This window comes from Planococcus citri, chromosome 5, assembly GCF_950023065.1.
Source record: "Planococcus citri chromosome 5, ihPlaCitr1.1, whole genome shotgun sequence".
NCBI classification, from domain to species: domain Eukaryota; kingdom Metazoa; phylum Arthropoda; class Insecta; order Hemiptera; family Pseudococcidae; genus Planococcus; species Planococcus citri.
The window spans coordinates 23,795,171-23,815,786 of NC_088681.1; the positions used below are offsets into that span (position 1 = coordinate 23,795,171).

A 20,616-nucleotide genomic window follows, 5' to 3' on the forward strand; every position below is an offset into this window, starting at 1 on the left:
TTTCTATTTGTATTTGATCTAGGCAGGTAATTCACACTGTAAAATAAAATACTGAAAAGTCCAATAAAACTATTTCTGAAATTTTGAATCATCTACCAAGAGTTCAAGACTGCCGATATTTCATTTTTGAAAATTGAAATAAAAATATCAAAGCGTTTAGCACTCGAAAACACGTATTGAAATTCAAGGAATAATTATTGTGAATTTAAATTTTACACGGATGGGTGCTGCTATCTATCGGAATATTGGTGAACGACGTTGATCTGTTCGGTATTGGGAGCATGTGAGACCTGCTAATATCTTCTATTCTCCTAATAACATTAGCCGATTTTTAACCGTTGTAAAGCCATTTTGGCAATTTTAGCGATGTCGTATGAGTTGCATACCTATTCGAAATAAGGCGCAGGAATACCAGCTTTTCAATTTTCTCCATTTATTTGATTATTTTTTAAGCTAATGAGATGAAATGTCATGTGAGGTATCGAAATATACATTTTCGAACCTCCTGAACACGAATTTGATATTATTTCGGCGCTAAAACCACGAGGAGCCCGCAGGGAGAGCGTAAAAAAATTGAAAATTGACCAATTGGTCGCTAATTGAGCTGAAAATGTGGTTGGGGGGGGGGTGTTGGGACGGTGAATTCATTTCCGGTGTCCAATCAGTCGAACGAAGTTTTCTTCTACTGGAAATTTTCAAATTAAAAATGAGCTGGAAAAAAATTGTTGAATTTTGCATTTTTAATGACTTTTTTTTGTGACTAATTTGAGGTCGCTGAACACGATAATGACGTTTGTTTTTCAATCCGATCCCGAATGGGTCAGAAAACGTCATTCAAAGTGCAAAATTCGGTGTTTTTTTAAACATAATTTTCGAGCCTCAAAAAGTGCAGTTTTCGAGTAGAAGGAAGCTTCGTCTGGGCGATTGGACACCGGAATTGAATTCCCGGTCCGTTCTAAAAAAAAAAAAAACACTCACGCAACTAGCGTGAGAGAACCGACTTTTCGTTTTTCAGGCCCGATTAATCGATTAATAATCAGCCCATCATTATCCATCGAGTTCCTAACAACAGGCATCAAAATAGAATTTTGAAAATAAAAAAGGACTTTAAGGACCTTTTTTCACCAAAAAAATGACTAAAAAATGACCTTTAAATTACCGATTTCTAGGCGTTTAGACCCAATATCAACCAACACAATTCATTTTATTTGCCATGAACTGTTTCAATCTAAAAATGTATGCGGCAAAAAACTTTGAAATTATTTGAAATGTAGAACAACATCAATTTTAATGAAAGGATTCGATTTTTCTAATCTCAACACTTTTCAAAATTGGTGGGATAACTTCAATTTTTCAGTAATTTTTTGGATTCTTTGGAAATTTTTGTTTTTCAAAGGATGGAATTCCTATACTATTTTTTTGCTTTCTTTCTTGCCACTCATGTCAATTTCTCGCCTTTTTCTTGGTTTCTTGCTATTTTCTTGCCAGTAGACACTCACACTGAGGTAAAAACTTGAATGCTAAATTTTAGATTTAGAGCAATTTCCAAATTTTCATCATAATTCTGATCTCGGTTTCGCTTTTTACTATTCTGATAATTCACAATTTTTTGAAAAAGTTACCAAAATCTATTCATTTTATCATTTTTTAAAATTCGTTCATTTGTTTAATTGTTATGAAAATTTTTCGATATTTTCGAACTTTTCTTTGGGGGAACGGCGCCCCCCCTGCGACCACCACAAAAAAGCCCTGGTAACATCAATTCCCATTAAAGTATAAAAATAGAAAAAAAAATTATGTTACCCCCTTTGGGGAGGTTCCGGGGGCCGTGGATGGGGTCCAATCAAAAATCTGACGTCATATTCGTGTTCAGCGTCACCGAAAACATACAATTCGATATATCACATGCCCCAGATTTTCTTTTGAAAGTTTCACCCAAAATTGGGGGTGGGGGTGCTCCTCCTCCGTCAAACAGTCCCATGTCGAAACCTAAATATTTCGAAACAAGAAATAAACTGAGAAATCGTTTGGGTATTAAGACAGACATTGGTGATTGCTAAGCAAAACATTTATGCTTTAAAAAAAATAGGTGTACCAAAAACAAAACTGATGAGGAAGTCTGCAAAAGTCTGCAAAAATGCAACCAAAAATCAATTAGGCCTACCTAAGCTGAACTGTCAGAGGAACACGTGAACCGACTTTCCATCGAGTTCCTAACAAGAAATAAACTGAGAAATCGTTTGGGTATATTAAGACAGACGTTACTGATTATTGTTAAGCAAAATATTTATTCTTAGAAAAAAAATAGGTATACTTACCAAAAACAAAACTGATGAGGAGGTCTGCAAAAGGACGCAAAAATGACAAAAAATATCACTTAATCTGAAATATCGAGGGAACGCCTGAACCGATTTTAATAAAACTCGAAATCTCAAAATTTCGGCAATACACCAGTCGGGAGGCATAAAGCACTTTGTTCAAAATTTCATAGGTTTCGAGTTTACTCTGCCACAAAATTGGTACATAAACACACATATATAAATATTCTAGGGGGTAAACTCGTAACTTTTTTCTTGATTAACCAGCAAACTCATAACGTTTTGGCAAACTCGTAACCTTTTTAGGACGTGACTTTTCGATGAGGTGCCATATGAATCTACAAGGTGTGGGGAGTCTACTGGCGAAGTTTGAGCAGGGACGTGAGATTGCCGTTTATACACTTTCCCTTTTGACTCAATTTTCAAATGAGTACATAGCCTAATTAATATGTACCAGGACATGAGGAAAAGGTGCTTATTGTCAAGAATCATTTCATTCATTTTTTACGTTCTGTTTGGTGATTCTGGAGGTTGAAGGTCTCCTCTTTCACATGGCGTGGTCAAAAATCGTCTAAAATGAATTTTTCACTGCTCAATTTCAATTTAAAGTTGATTATACAGGTCCGAATTTTCGTGTTTTTCAACATTAACATTGATTTTACGAGGAAAGTATGCATCCTATGAAAAAAATGCAATGAAGGAAATTGTAGAGCATAAAATTGCCTTTCTGCTCAAAGCTGGTTATTTTTTTGTAGGATGCTTTGTTAAAAAGCTATTTGCGAAAAACAGAGACGTATGGGACTTTCAAAAAAAAGTTTTTCTGAAAAATTAATGTTTCGGCAATGAGCAACTTTTCCACAGGGCCCCCAAAAATCAAGTTAACGAATATAACGCGGCCTAACATCGAGTACTATCAGGCCTATGGGGTGACGCGTCGAGCGTATGCACAGCAACGAAGTTACAGAGGGGTCTTGAGATTGCTGTTTATACAAAACGTTATGAGTTTACCTGTATGCGGCTATATATATATATACCTATATATATAGGCATCGCGGTAGGCTTATGAGCCAATTTTTACCGGCTTTTCGAAGAAAAGTCAGGTACTGTATTTGTCTCAACTGTGACAGTTTCGGTCCGGAGTAAATTTTCTTTGCGTTTTGGGGTGTTGGGATCATTGTGGGACCATTAGTTTTTTTTCAGGTTTCCTTAAAGTTTATATATATATAGATATATATATAAATATTCTAGGGGGTAAACTCGTAACTTTTTTATAGATTAACCAGCAAACTCATAACGTTTTGACAAACTCGTAACCTTTTTAGGACGTGACTTTTCGATGAGGTGCCATATGAATCTACAAGGTGTGGGGAGTCTACTGGCAAAGTTTGAGCAGGGACGTGAGATTGCCGTTTATACACTTTCTCTTTTGACTCAATTTTCAAATGAGTGCATAGCCTAAGTATTATGTACAAGGACATGAGGAAAAGGTGTTTATTGCCAAGAATCATTTTTTACGTTTTTTACGTTGTTTTTGGTGATTTTGGTGGTTGAAGATGTCCTCTTTCACATGGCGTGGTCAAAAATCGTCTAAAATAAATTTTTGACTGCTCAATTTTAATTTAGAGTTGATTATACAGGTCCGAATTTTCGTGTTTTTCAGTCTAAACAGTGATTTTATGGGAAAAGTATGCATCCTAGGAAAAAAATGCAATGAAGGAAATTGTAGAGAATAAAATTTTCTTTCTGCTCAGAGCTGGTTATTTTTCTGTGGGATGCTTTGTTAAAAAGCTATTTGCGAAAAACAGAGACGTAAGGGACTTTTAAAAAAAAGCTTTTCTGAAAAATTGATGTTTCGGCAATGAGATACCTCTCCACAGGTCACCCAAAAATCAAGTTAACGAATATAACGCGGCCTAACATCGAGTACTATCAGGCCTATGGGGTGACGCGTCGAGCGCATGCACAGCAACGAAGTTATAGGTGGGACGTGAGTTTGTATTTTATACAAAACGTTATGAGTTTACCTGTATGCGGCTATATATATATATATGTGTTTATGTACCAATTTTGTGGCAGAGTCAACTCGAAACCTATGAAATTTTGAACAAAGTGCTTTATCCCTCCCGACTGGTGTATTGCCGAAATTTTGAGATTTCGAGTTTTATTAAAATCGGTCCAGGCGTTCCCTAGATATTTCAGATTAAGTGATATTTTTTGTCATTTTTGCGTCCTTTTGCAGACTTCCTCATCAGTTTTGTTTTTGGCATACCTATTTTTTTCTAAGAATAAATATTTTGCTTAGCAATAATCAATAACATCTGTCTTAATATACCCAAACGATTTCTCAGTTTATTTCTTGTTAGGAACTCGATGGAAAGTCGGTTCACGTGTTCCTCTGACAGTTCAGCTTAGGTAGGCCTAATTTATTTTTGGTGGCATTTTTGCAGACTTTTGCAGACTTCCTCATCAGTTTTGTTTTTGGTACACCTATTTTTTTTTAAAGCATAAATGTTTTGCTTAGCAAACACCAATGTCTGTCTTAATACCCAAACGATTTCTCAGTTTATTTCTTGTTTCGAAATATTTAGGTTTCGAGATGGGACTCTTTGACGAAGGGGGAGCACCCCCACCCCCAATTTTGGGTGAAACTTTCAAAAGAAAATCTGGGGCATGTGATATATCGAATTGTATGTTTTCGGTGACGCTGAACACGAATATGACGTCAGATTTTTGATTGGACCCCATCCATGGCCCCCGGCACCTCCCCAAAGGGGGTAAAAATTAAATAAAGTGTTTTGTTCGTGCGACACATGAAATAGTACGTTTCTTGTAACGCTGAATACGAATATGACGTCAGATTTTCTATCTATTAAATTCTAAAAGCAATTTAATACTAAAATTTGCATATTGAAAGACATTGTTATGAATTCTATTTGAAAAGAACAATATGAAATCTCCAAATTTGCTTTATTGAGATTTTATTTGTTTTTTAAATTTATTTCAATGAATTGAAATATTATGCAAATTTAAAATTAATTACGCTATTGTAATACTTGAGAAACTAGTGAATAAATAACTGATCCGAAGTTGATTACGATGTAGATATTTTTTTTATATTTATAAAACTGTTATACTGATATAAATATAATTAATATGTTTTTAATAGTTTTTCAATTCTGAAAAGCCGGTTATCTCACGCTTTTTTGCGTGAGTGTTTTTCAAAATTTCAAAATTTTTAAAATCATTTTCAATTTCTGTTCTAATTAACTAATCGAAATTCTAATTGCACAGTCATTGAAATATATAATTTATCTGTATCAAGAAACAGAATAAAAAATTTTTGGAGAAAATTTTTTCAAAAAAATTTAAAAATTTTTTGAACTATATTGAATTTTGTGAAAATTGCTTGGTTGTCAAAAAGTCTGAACCACATCAAAATTTTTGGTATCAACAGTATTCCCATAGAGCAATAAAATGCAGAAAAATCATTAGTCAAATTTATCATCGTGCATACCCAATTTCAACAGGGCTTTGGGTATGCCGACCAGTACTTCCTATTCTATAGGCCTCATGTTAGTACTACATCTAGCGAACATCTCTGAGAAACATTTGGTGCGCGCAGCTAACTTTGACAAAACTAGTTTGAAACAGGTGGCTCACTTGTTATGTAACTTTAGCCTTTACGAAGTGAGCCAGGCTGGTAAACCTACTGGCTCACTTCTTATGCAAGATTAACCCATACATGGGTTCATAAGTGTGCTGTCGTGAACATATATATATATAAACTTTAAGGAAACCTGAAAAAAAACTAATGGTCCCACAATGATCCCAACACCCCAAAACGCAAAGAAAATTTACTCCGGACCGAAACTGTCACAGTTGAGACAAATACAGTACCTGACTTTTCTACGAAAAGCGGGTAAAAGCCACCATGGCCGAAAATTCAAGTCGTTTACGCTCAAATTTCAATGAGTCATTTTTTGAGGAAAAAATAGCGTCATTTTTGGGGCAAAAAATAACCTATCGAACTTTGGGTGTAAATGAGTTGAATTTTTGGCTAGGGGTTTTTTTTTGGGATGGCGAATTCATCTCCGGTGTCAGATTACCCCAACGACACTTCCTTCTATTCTGCTGAAAATTAGCCATTTTTTTGGACACAAAATGAGCTGGAAAAAAGTTGTCGATTTTTGCATTTTGTAATGACTTTTTCTGACTGATTTGAGGTCCCTGAACCTAAACATAACGTTCGTTTTGTGTTCAGACCTAGAAATTAATTCTGATTCACTTTCTAAAAAATCAGAAGGAATTCGATTTAATTCTACTAGTAAAGAAATCAATCATATAAAAAATTTTAAAAACCTAAAAAAAAATTATACCAACTACATTTAACTCGTTAAGGGTATTCTTTACACTATTATCAGTAAGTGCGGTTTCTGGTTGCATACCAGTTTTTCCTTAACATGTATGTTTACGTTTGATGATTCAACTCGCGAACGACCAAAAATCACGAACTGCAGAGGTGCATTTCTTTTTTCTATTCATTCACAGTTAGACAATGGTGCATACTACACAACCCACTTTTAACAATACCAACCCTCTTCACCCCACACTTGCACAGTTTTTTAAATGGTCTCAGCTTCGTGTTGTGCAGTATAGTATAGGTTAGTGTGATACATTCAAGAATGACTTTTACAGGTACTGTACACCCTACCCCTACCCTGCTGTGTATTTTTATACCTATATTTATTTCTCTCAAACTGTCTTTTTTTTCTGGCAAGTCGCATGCGGCTGTGGTTGCACTCACAGGGTTATTTTAACCTACAGTAAGTAAGAATACAGTAAGCTGAATTAGAAAGAAGAGAGGACATACTCATGTGAAATATTGCATTTTCGAGAGTGATTCTGATGGGATTTTTCGGACTGGTCTTGAAAAAAATGATTAAAAATTCCCCTTCGTAAGAATTTTCTGCAGAACCAATTTTCTGATTGAAATTTTTTCCCCATTTTCCACCATTTTTGAGGGTGAGAATGAACTTTCTCGGTCAATTGAACACCCTTCAAAGAAAATTATTCCTGTGCTGCACGTTTTTTTTTCTTCAAGTAAGGAGCTTAGCACTCACTCTCAGAGAATTATGCTCAAAGTTTAAATGTACAACTTTCATCTATTCTTTTTTTCGTAGGATGCTTGGTTGATCTAGAAAAAAATATTTCTGTCAAAAAAGGTGAAAAAATAAGAAAAATTTTCAACCAAAAATTGATTTACAGAAAATTGTTACATGATGGAAAAAATTAGCTCCATTTTTTTTTAAAATCAGAAAACAGCATTTCAAAAGCTACGAGTACAAAGGTCCATCTCTGATATTTATAGTAGATAGGTAAATGATCGTTCAGTTGACAAGTCAAAATTGAGCATTCTATATTTTTCCAAAAGTATTTGAAAAGTGAAAAGCGAAACCTCTCATAGAAAAATCAACCATAGTACATGAATATCAATAGGTACTAAGAGATTTAATGCTATTTGATCAAAATGTTTTTCAATTTCTGGGTCAATATTCTTTTTTATAAAAAATGGGGCTAATGATGTTATGAGCATAATGTTCACTGCGCAAATGCGCGCATTTGCTCCAAATATTTTTGAGCAAATACGCGAAATATGCGCAAGGAAAGAAGCATGTGACATATTAAATTCAAAATACTCGCCAGAGGTCACTATTACCGAATAAACCAATAAGAACACTATCAACTTGAACCTTTTTTTTTCATTCCATAACAATTTCTTGGTCAAGAAGAATGAATTTCGATTTTATTTGATTCTCACAGATTAAAATATTTGAAAAAGATGTTCTTCAGAAAATTCTTCTTTCTCCCTTTTTTTTATGATGTCCTGTTTGTTTGACACTTTGTACTCGCTTTTTTTTATTTTTAAATCGATGGAACAAAAACTTTGAGACTCCCTCTTCTGAAAAATATTGCGGTATTTTTGGGAAAATGATTTTTTTTTCATATTTTAAATCAAAAATGTTTCCCATTTATCCTTCCCTTATTTTTAAAATTTGAGTTTCTAAACATTGTCTCTCAAGTGGACTGGTGATTCTGAAAAATATTAAGTAAGGTATTATTGGGGAAATGACTTGTTTTTCCATATTTTAAATCAATAATTTTTAAATTTCTTCATGATTCTTCCCTTATTTTGGAAGTTTTAATTTCGAAAAATTTTCTCTTGAGTGATGATGATTTTGGGGGAAAAGATCTAAACATTTAAATATTTGAATTGAAAAAAAAATCGAAATTGTGGCAAAATTTTGTAAATGAAAGTTAAGTATGGATCCTTAATTTGGTCACGAAAATTGTTTATGAAAATGTGACGCAGAACACAGCCAGCGATGCACACCATTTGAAATGGTACCATGTTACAAAGTCAATTTAAAAAAATTTTAAATTTGCGAAAAAATTCGATTTTTTGATTTAAAACATGAAAAAAAGTTTTGATAGGTGAAGTTGACCCATTTGACACCTATTTTTACGTATCTGTTTTTCATGAAATCCGTCAGAAAGAGGTCAAAATAAGACAACTGAATAAATTTAAACTTTTTTTAGGTATGTTTGAAATTGAAAATTGAATATTTTCGAATTTTGATTTTTTGTGAGGAGTTCATTTCATCGAGTGAAAGGGGTTTTTCAACTTTTTCAGCAGATACGTAAAAATAGGGGTCAAATGGGTCAACTTCACCTATCAAAACTTTTTTTCATGTTTTAAAACAAAAAATCATATTTTCTCGCAAACTTTCAATTTTTTTTAAATCGACTTCACGACATAATGCCATTAGAATTTTTTGATATGTTGTTCAGCATGAAAAGTTGTCCATAGGCCTATCATATTTTTTTCAGAATTTTTGAGAGTCGGAACGATATGAAAAGTACGTTTTGAAATTTTTCAAGCTAATTTTTCGTACGAAAAAAAGTGGCAACGCTGATTTTCATGATATCACCAAAAAGCCTTTCAAAACCACTAACTATTGGAAAAAGTTCCCTTTTGGTAGGTATCGCAGTTCTCAAGTAATCCACTGCTGAAATGGATGATATTTCAAGTTCACTGAAAACGTTGACAGCAGCCCCTGCCTGCCTTTAAAAATGGGCTAGACGGCTGCGATTTGCGCCATTGGTCATCCCTTCGGAAGGGCTTTCCATAGGAAAAATGTCAAAAAAATCGCCGAACCCCCCTACCACTTCTTGGTCCAATTGACGTGGAATGACCCACCAGCTTTGTGGTCTATTGCAAATGAATGTTCTTTTTAGACATGCCAATTTTCCTCAAAGAGAAGGAATTTGTCAAAATATGCACCTAGATTTTATAATTTTTTTTTCCACCACTACCTCTACCTCAAACCAAAACATCGAAAGATGTGCCTTACTTTCTGAAACTGGGGAAATATTTTGGAATTCAGTTGTGTCAGTTTTTTTGCCAATTTCATAAACTCGAAAAAAATGTTAGAAGTTTTAGGCAATATTTCATTTAATTATAGGACATTCAGAAACTAGTACTCAAATAATAATAATTTCAACTTACTGATGAAAAAAAATTGTTTTACCAAGAAGTAGAGTAATTATTAGTCAATTACATATCAGAAAAATTTCCTGGCTAAAATTGGAGTATTTGAAAAGAAAATCAAACAAGCCCATTGGTTGAAGTGAGAACTTGAGTTTTTAAAAATTGATAATTCAAGAAGTAAAAAAAAATTATTTTTGACGGTCAGAAAAGTCTATTTTTCAACATTTGATATTTAAAAGAAATTTGAACAAAAATGTTCAGAAAACACCAACTTGGAAAAAACAAACTTCATAGGTAAACCTACCTATGTATAGTTAGGTACCGATTCATAAAAAAGAATATCTTTCTATAGGTATTATTTTTAATTGATTACCTCGAATTTTTATGATTTTCACTTTTTCAAAAAATTTCCAGAAATTTTATTTTGGAAAGAGAATCGAGAATCCTCAAAATCGCCCTCGTTTCGCTCGGGAAAAAACTTCTGAAATTGCATATTCAAGAAGTAAAACAAAATTTTGACAATAGGAAACAGAAATAAAACATTGTCAACTTTTTGCAACGTAGACTGTTGAGGGAATGTTTTTAAAATTTTTCTCCATTTTTTATTTTTTGAAAAAGAAAAATGGGTATCCATAATTCCTTATTTTTCTCCAAATTTTACCATCCATCAAGTTTTCCGCTGTTAGGCGACCAGTAATCTCAGAAGTAAAACCGGTTTAATACGGTAAATCTGCGAAGAACGAAACTACCCTTCCTCAAAACGTCAAACACCCACACACACCCTCTACATTTTTTAGGCTGAACTGTAGCATGGAATGTTACATGTCCCGCCACCCGCTTCCGTCTATCAGAGTACTGAACTTTCACACCTGATTACTCCGTAAGTTTCAACTTTTTGAAATTTTTTTTTTCACAGTATGGTTCAAAAAAATGAGATCTAGCCGAGTACGTCGCCACATTTTTGATATAACCCTTCAGTTGCCTGCTTGGCTGTTCGCAACTTACCATACTTTCGAAGCTTTTTTGAGAAAAATAAATTGATAATTGCAAAAAATCGCCACGTAATCGGCTAGACAAAGGCATTAACATCATTTTAAAACAAATCCCAATAAAATCGGTTGAAAATTCACGGAGTAATCAGGTGCATAAGTTGGGCATTTTTCTCGAACTGAACTACTGATAACTCGTCGTAAAGAATACCCTTAAAAAATATATAGTGGCAATTATTCACTAAAGCAGCATTCTATGACGCGAATAGATGCCAGATTCGAACTCGGCGTCCTCAAATTATGTAGTTGTGACCAACATTTTATTCATTTTTTTTGGAAATCAAAAAAAAAATCAAAAATTGTGGAGGGGTTAATTTACTTTTGTATGTATTTTTAATAAATCGCCAAAAATAATCAATTTTCAATTATGAAATTCGTCACACAATTTTGGCTGCTGAAATTCTGGATATAGACATAGAGGTATCAAACCATGGCTGACACATCGTGAGACTACTTCCTCAAAAGAATCGCAACAGCTCCCTCCCCCTAAAATCAATTTCCTCTGAAAACAAAACAAACAAAAATTCAAAATAAAATTTTTACTGACAATTAACGAACTTCACAAATAACGTATAAAAATAAAACTTTACAAACTTTTCTCGCGTATTATACCTTACACAGAAAAAAAGAAAATATCACCAAAAAACTGCTCAAAATCTTTCTGGTAACTTGACAAACGAAAAAAAAAAATAAAAAAAAATACATAAATATATATAACAGAGCGTATCGAAACGGTGAAAACTCAAAGTCAAAATAAACTGCATACTCTTATCAAATAGATAGTATGTTAAAAGTATATATTGAAACAATATAAGAAATATGTATGTGTTAAGGTAGGTAATCGAAAGAAAAAAGAAAAAAAACTGTATGCCTATTGCCTACTACATATTACAAAATAGTATAGTATAATGTATAATATCGAACTTCAAAATAGACATTTTTTTTCCTTTTTAATACGTGAGCAAATAAATTTAAAATATCACAAATAAGCTTCTTAGAAATAAAAAAAGAAAAAACAAACAAACAAAAAACTGAATACAAAAATAAAAATTAATAAAAAAAATTATAATCGAAAGCGATTAGTACATATTAAAGAAGTTTGTAAAGCGTTATGTAATACAGATAAAATACATCGTTAAGAACTGTTGTTGTTGTTGTTGTTGTTTTTTTATACATATTACGCATTTAGCTTTTAGCATTAAATTAAACACTCATTTCTGCCGCCAAAAAATAGTAGGTATGGATGTGTGTGAAGGTATAGGTAAATAAGTAAACTGTAAATTTGAACACAATTTTCTTCGTATTGAGAAAACTAGTATAAGGTATGAGGGTGAGTGAAAAGCAGCCATTCGACTAATTCTATGTAGGTATTTTTTTTTCACCATCTTCTATTTACATAGATTGACGTATGATGAGATACGAGGAAGGGGATGCGTATTTTTAACCACGTGTAAGCTAAACACACAATTTAGACAATTTTTCTGCTTTTATCCTTAATAAATATAAGTATTTAATTCTAACGATAAATTAAAAATTTAAAAAGAAGAAAACATCTAAATCTAAATAAATAATAAAAATAAAATCCAGACAGCGCGGGGCTGCCTATGTTTAAAACCTTAATTCACAATTTTCACATCAGCGAGTTAAAATATTCGGGAAAAAAATAAGCGAATCGGCGATGTATGGTGAGAATTTCCACAACCTACTTGCTATTGGGTTTTAATACGAAATCGGAATACTCTCAAAATTCTCTGGTAAGTTGTAAATAAGTTATTTTTGTTCCTATCTGAATTGCAGAGAAATGACTAGTAGGTATCTAAGATATAACGTCTATCATACTGTTTGCTCTTTTTTTTTTTTTGCAACACTTTAGACCTCACGTAAATGTATGACAAATCTGAACACAGAATTGGAAAATACACCATACAACAAGATATGTGTATTGGTATTCGAACCAATCTCAAAACGATACTTAACTCTCGCTAAAAACAAAGGAACTAATCCGTATACACTTCTCGGTAATACATTCACTTCCTTGGGGGTACTATATACCTTTTCGTAAACCTTATTTCACTTCGCAATTTGCAGCAAAAAAACCACTCTGGGCTAAAAAAAAAAAAATACACCAATGAATTTACAAAGCTTAAACTTATCACACGAATACTTATACACGATCAAAATTAACGAAAAAAGAAAACAATAGAAAACATACACGAGAAAAACAACCACGACAAAATGAACATTTAGAGATGGTAATTTTACACAATAAAAAACCTCACACCATGACCTACGTTTCTTCGCCTCGATAATGCATAGGTAAATCTAATACACAAGATTATATTGTAGGTACATATAAAAATTGTAAAAGTAGCCCAAGCGTGTAGCCAATTAGAAATAAGTAGCAGAAAGGGATATTTCGCTCCAGCAATTTGTATTAGGTACTGAACTTGAAAACATTCGAGAAAATGAATTAATTCTATAAGATATGTACAGTATGTTCATTTAATTGGCACCCTTCGGGGTCTCGGGTGATTAAATCATAAAGGACCCTTAGGTCAAAAAGAACCCATTCGGAGGATTTTAGACATAAAAGCATACAAAATTATGCGTTTCCTTTCCCTATGACTTGAATATTCTTTCAAAATGTAATTTTTTTTTTAATAAAAATGTAGCAATTGTCCATGAAGATCGATGTCTTGAAATCTATAAAAGTTTTTTTCGACAAACTTATGTATTTTTGAAGAACTCAACAAATAGCTCCCTTCAAGAATCAATATTCGATAAATTTTTTGATTTAAAATAAATTCCACATCGAATCCCTCCAGCAAAAATTTCCAATGAACGATATTGAACATACAATACAATACTGAATACCAAAATGAAAGAAAATTTTCAATATAAAATACAGATTACAAAAAAATTATGGGCTAAAAAAACACGGGATTCGAAAAAAAAAATCCCAATTAAAACAACATAGATAAAATTTCTTCAAATATCTTACATTAAATTGAGTCATTGAGCTATTGGTGTTCACATATAGGTAAAGAATACAAAAGCGTATAATTTATAATAATGAAAGAAGACTACATGCGAGATAAGTCAAGCTGGTATTTATAAAATTTCAGCGTGTTTTACGTTATTAGTGACGTATTTGAAAGCTCAGCAGGGAGATCAACTCGATCGGATGAAAAATGGCAAATACAAAAATACTTCAAATATTGAGGCTTTTGTATTTAAATTCACCTTTTAAAAAACGGTTCGATGACCTCGCTGAATGATATAATTAAATATGAGCACTAGGGTGGCTTTTATTCTCAAGTTTCTAACTTGAAGTTGTTGGATTTTAAGAGAGAATAATTTTGATTTCTTATGATTTCCTCACTTCCCAATTACTTACAAAAATCGAAAAAAGTGGAAAATTTTCAATCTGCTTCAAGTCTTTTGAATAATCCTCTTTTTAAAGGAAAATTTCTCCCTCCCTCCAATTTCCAAAGCTACTTTGTTCCCCCCTCAAAGTTTCACGAAACTAAGAAAAAGAATAAAAAACCAAAGTATGGAGAAATTTGTTGAAAATTTTCCTTTCCTACACATCCTCTTCCCCAACCTTTTAGAAGAAAACCCCTTGCTCAGTCACCCAAAACATGTTACTACTTCAGAATTGGAAACATTAAAAATAATGAAAAAAGAATAATTGAACATTTAGAGAACTGAATTCCAGTAATTCCACCTTTTTATATGGATAAAAAGTATGGATTTAAAATAATTCAAATACGACATTAACATTTTCACATTTTTAAATTTTTTCACTTTTCAAGATGGCCTTGGGAGGAGGAGGAAGAAGGGTGTTAAAATTTTGAATTAGAATAGTGCTTTTTTGAGAGGAAAATGGATCAAGTAAGAGAATTGAAATGTGAATACTGAATGGTATATAAAAATTTCAAATTTTCAAACAAAACCTCAAGTTCCACTTTTTTATTTTCATTTTATTTTTTGTATGGTGGAGGGAAGCGAAGTAGGAAATATCTAAATATATATATTATTATCTTTTCGAATGGAGTTGAATTTAAACTGGAGATGAGGTTGATGAAAAAGTAGACTTTGGCGATGTTGAATTTTTCCAATTCAGACATGGCTTAATTCCGGAGTAAATTTTCCTCCATTGAGAAATAATCAATGATGCCATCCTTCCATCCTTGTACCATACCAGATGGTCCAGGTATAATAATGGGTAAGGTTTAAAATGTTAAAACTAGAAAATTACAAATTTCAATTTTTCACCAGTCGAAACCAGTTTTCAAATTTTCTATTATGTTATGGGAAGGAGGGAGGGTGTTCCTAAAACTTGTAGCTTTTCCAGCAGGAGGAGAGAGTCGAAATCTCTGAATAGCGCTTTTCTGATGGAAATAAATCAATACCAAGGACTGAAAATCATGAAAAATTCCAATTTTTTGTTTTTGTTAAGGAGTTAGACTGCCCTGGTTCTACTTTTTCTAATTTTATTCGGACTTCCACGTTCCCCAGAGGGCGCTAGCATTCGTGGTACGTGATTGGTCAGTGATATTCTGTGCTCTTAGGTGCTTATCAAAACGGGACTTTATATCACAAACTTCGGCGATTTCAAATTCGATGTTATATTTCCATTATTTCACATTGAATAAAACTAAATTTACGTATAGAGAATTGCTTTGCGATCGTGCTATCGAGTAAATGTTGTGGTGAATTAAAATAACACTTGCAAAGAACTTTAAATTCATTTAATCGTGCAACTTTGTTTCATCCTTCTAAGCTCACTAAAACACTGTAACTCGAGGTAATATTCATTATTCACAACATATAACGATACTAGAAGTCATATATTAATCAAAAACACTAAAAAAAAAACCACGAAATTTACGAAATTAATGAAATATCGTTGAAAATTAATATGAGAATGAAATCGCCGAAGTTTGTGATAAAAAGTCCCGTTTTGAAATGTAAACAACAAGAGCACAGAAATATCAACAGCCAATCAGAATGCGCGACGGTATCGCCCTCTGGGGAACGTGGAAGTCCGAATTAGGTGATGGGGGGGGGGGCGGTGTAAAGATTTCTGAATAGTATTTTACTGATGGAAATAAATCAAAACCAAGAATCCGAATGTAAAATCATGAAAAATTTTGAATTTTTTGTTACGGTTAAGGAGCCCAAATCCACTTTTTCGTAATTTTTTCGAGGGGGGAGGGGTGGGATGGGTTCTCAAAACTATTCAATTTATGTTTTGAAACGAAAATGTCCTGAACCGAAGAATTAAAATGTAAAAAGCGTAGAAAATTGAATTTTAGGGATTTTATTATTTTTTGAGATCCACGGGGGGGGGGTGTGGTGGTGGTGGTGGTGGTGGTGGTTCCGAACAGGATCTTCACGATTCCAAGTGGAAAGAGGGCTAGAATTTTCAGCGATTTTTTCTCATAAAACCAAACAACTGGAGAGGGCTGGAGAGCAAAAAATAGCAAAAATATCAGCAGCGTAATTGCGAGCCACCTTAATGACCATACCTTTATAGTTTACACACTCCAGAAATACTTATGATAAACAAAATGATAATCTAGATAAAGTAAACACGAACATTGAATAATGACACATATTTGGAAAAATACTCGAGTACCAACCTCATCTTTTTAGCCTGAATTTCCTTAGTTTTATTTTTAGACATTGTTTTGTTCCATTCCATTCTCTGCTTCTACGGTGCAAAGAGCTTAAAAGTGAAATAAATTTTTCAAAAACATCCAACACGAGGAAAATTTGCTTACAGGCACTCGGTTAATACCGAAAACACATTTGTTGCATTCAGAGAACAAAATAAGGGACGAAATGAAAGCAAAAAAACGACAAGATAAATTTAATTTTCAATTTCTACACCTAATCATTCTCTAGACACCTTCAATAGTCACAAAATCCACGCATTGATCTCGCCACTGACCAACTACCCAGTAAGTTATTTATTTCTAGATTCGACACGCGAACGTCGACAATAAATTTCGAAAAAAACACTCTTGCATTTTTTACGCCATCGTAAAAAAAAATCACCAACCTTCGAAACCCTATTTTATAAAAATTACAAACTCGACAAAATGTGTAAAATCAAGATTTTTAACCTTCGTCGTCGTTAACTGCAATAAATGCGACATCAATGTCTAGAAATTCGGCAACGCCGCATCCGTACTTTTTCTGGATCAGAAAATAATTTCGAGTTTGTGCCACGTAAAAATAATACCGATTTCCCTCTCCTTTAAATTAGTAATACAAAAAAAAAAAAAAAAATGCAATGGTGAACATGGAAGAATAGAAAATACAATTTAGGTAATATGGGTAGATTGGGTACATATATATATCGAACCATACACAATATTGGCCTCGCAAAAATGGTAGATTAAACTTAAAATTTACGTAGATATTTTATCACCGCTACACGCAGTACACATACACAATCTAAGCGAGCTGCAAATGAAAGAAAATATCAATTAAACCAAATCTCTCGAGTCTCGACACCGCGATCTTGGGAATTATCACAAAGCACACTTGGTAACTTAACTACACACTCGCCGCCGCGTCGTCGCCGCCGTTTTTAAACAATAATCTCAATACTATGTACAATAATAAAAAATAGACAAAAATAAATCATAGGAGAGGGAAGGCAGGGGTACAGTATTATAAAATGAAACACATTCTTCCGCTACAATTCTGGTGGGAGGGGGGCTGGGGGTATAGAGAAGAAATCCGATAGAGAGAGATAGAAAAAAAGAGGAAAAACAAAGAAAAATAAAACAAAACGGTAACAAAATGCTGAAAATTGACTGAAAACTTTTAAAAACAGGTACATAAATAACATCAGTTCTTGAAAAAAAAAAAAAAGTAAAAATTTAAACGCTACCACATACATCTAAAAATACACCTATAATACGTAGAAAAAAGACATTAATATTATTTTGATATAAAAGAAAATGCAATTTAGTAAAATTTTACATAAACCTGTAAACTTGATTAGAAAATTTTGTACTTTGTTACATCACTTCGTATGTAGCAGTTTATGAAATGCTTCTGAATAAACCTTCCGAAGAAAAAAACCACAAAACCCCATCGAAAAACCTCTAACCAAACCAACTGAAAAATAAAAAAAAAAAGAATAAAAACTCCGAGAAAAAGTAAAAGTACAAAATGAATGACGCGTAGTAGCCGCGATCTAAACCTAAATCTAATCGCATTTTTTTGTTTGTTTGTTTTTTTTTCTCTTTTTAGCCGTAAAAATACATAATTATGCAACTTGAAATGGTAATATAAAATCTTACTTTTGAAATAAAAACACGAACCGCAGGCGTAGCACATATTACACACTATAAACCGACCACACAAATATAGTACAAATAACAATACGATACCATAACGCTAATTATTGCTTTAAAAAAAAAAGAAAAGAAATAATAAAAAGACAGAAAAAAATTAAGAAAGAAAAAATACACTCAAAACATTATTCAACTTCGCAATCAACAGTTATGTAATATGGTTTTTCAAAACTAAACCGACTTTCAAAAAAAGAAAATAAGATACAATAAAAAAATAATAAACAAAACAAAAAACAAGCCTCAAAATTTAAACGAATGGCACACGAAATTCCTGTCGTAGACGTAGGGGTCTAATGGAAGTTACCGCTCGTCGAGTACTCCTCCAAGCCACCGTTTGGAATACCCGATTTGACTTTTTCTAATATTTTGTTCACAAATTCCGTCGTCTGGCCGGCTACTTTCACTTCTGCGGCAAACAAAAATTTGCAAATAGTTGTAAATCGAATTTGATTCGAAAAAAATATAATAAGGATATTTAAAATTATTGCTAAGCACCAAGCAGTGTCCAACAAAGGATTTGGGGAAGAGGAGGCTTCAAAAATTTATTCGGGTTTTGGGTTAGAATGTTTTCGGGTCAAAATGTTTCCATTTTTAAAAAGAACCAGAAAAAATAAAATGAAAATTACAAAAAACGTTGATTCAAGAGAAAAAAAAACAAAACAGGAAATTTTGGCAAAAAAAACATTTCAATATAGCAAAAGGATTTTTTGAAAATTCAACCATTTTTGGCAATTTTGACAGCAAAAGGGACTTTCTTCGGCAATTTTATGAAAAACTGAGCTTTTGGACAATTCTGGCTTTTAGGCAATTTTTCAAAAAAAAACAAAACTTTTTTGGAAATTTTGAGTTTTAACAAGAACAGGACTTTTGGAAAATTTCGCAACAAAAAGTTACCAAAAAGTAAGATTTTTCACAATTTTGACAATGAATTCGACCTCCTTCGGCAATTAATCAAGGAACAGGACCTCTCGGAATTTTAACAAAAAATAAAGACTTCTGACAATTTTGACAAAAATTGGGACTTTTTTGATAATTTTGGTAAAACATTGGATCTTTTATTATCAATGTTGGCAAAAAAAATACAGCAGAATGAACAACTCTTTCCCAATATTATTGCTTTATTTTTTTTTTGCAATTTTAACAAAAACAGAATTATTGACCTTTTTGACAAAAATATAACTTTTTTGATAATTTTGGCCAAAATGCGACCTTTATTGCCAACTTTGTTAGAAAAAAAACAGAACTTTTTAATCATTTTGGTAAAAAAGAACAAGACCTTTAAAAATTTTTACAGTCAGCACTTTTTTTTCAAGTTTAAAAAAAACAAAACTTATGAGAATTTCAACAAAAATTATGACTTCTTGATAATTTTGGCAAAAAATGAGACCTTTATTGAGAATTTTGACCAAAAAACCCAGAACTTTTCGACTATTTTATGACTTTTTTGACAATTTTGGCAAAAAACACAATTTTAAGCAATTTTGACAAAAATTAGAACTTTGCAAATTTTGGCAAGAAAGTTTACTTTTTCCGACAATTTTGGCAAAAAATTGGACTTTTTGACAATTTTGGTAAATCAACGTCCTTCTTTGCAATTTTGGCAAAAAAACTCAGATCTTTTCGACTATTTTGTTTAAAAAAACATATGACTTTTTTGGCAATTTTGGCAAAAAAAACACAATTGTAAGCAATTTTGACAAAAATTAGAACTTTGGCAAAAAAATTTTTTCTGTCAATTTTGGAATAAAATTGGACTTTCTGACAATTTTGGTAAATCAACAGGACTTTTTCGCAATTTTGGCAAAAAAAACAGAACGTTTCGACTATTTTGTTTAAAAAAAAAAATATGACTTTCTTGGCAATTTTGGCAAAAATTACCTAAGTATGTCTTATTTAGCAATTTTGGCAAAAAATTTTTCACCAGCAATTTTGACAAAAAATAGGACATTTTTCACATAAACAGAAAAACGGATTTGAAGACATGATCTTTCGACAATTTTGGTAAAAAAAGATAAGTAAAGACCTTTTGGCAATTTCTTCAAAAAATGAGATTTCTGACTTTTTTTAAACAAAAATTTGCTCTTTTTGATAATTTTGACAAAAAGTATGACTTTTGACAATTTTTACTACAAAGAGCACTTCTATAACAACTTCAAAAAAAAATGATAGTTCATTTCTGCAGTTCTGAGAAGAAATTTCAAATTTTTTCCGTGAAAATTTCTGACTTTTCCCAGTTTACCAATTTTTTCAGAAAATTGAAACCCAGTGAACAAAAGTCACTCCTCAGAGCTCTAAAAAAAAAGTGAAACGTTTTGAAAAAT

At 32.4% G+C, this 20,616-nt stretch overlaps 1 protein-coding gene across 1 annotated transcript in view; it reads right to left on the reverse strand.

The window, feature by feature from the left end:
• Window positions 1–17,224: 17,224 nt before the first annotated feature.
• The window catches only part of REPTOR (repressed by TOR), a 29,813-nt gene continuing 26,421 nt past the window's right edge, over window positions 17,225–20,616 (reverse strand). The window contains 2 exon segments of the mRNA XM_065365267.1: window positions 17,225–18,648; window positions 18,651–18,701. Coding sequence (XP_065221339.1) covers window positions 18,596–18,648; window positions 18,651–18,701 — 104 coding nt within the window. The 3' untranslated portion in view covers window positions 17,225–18,595.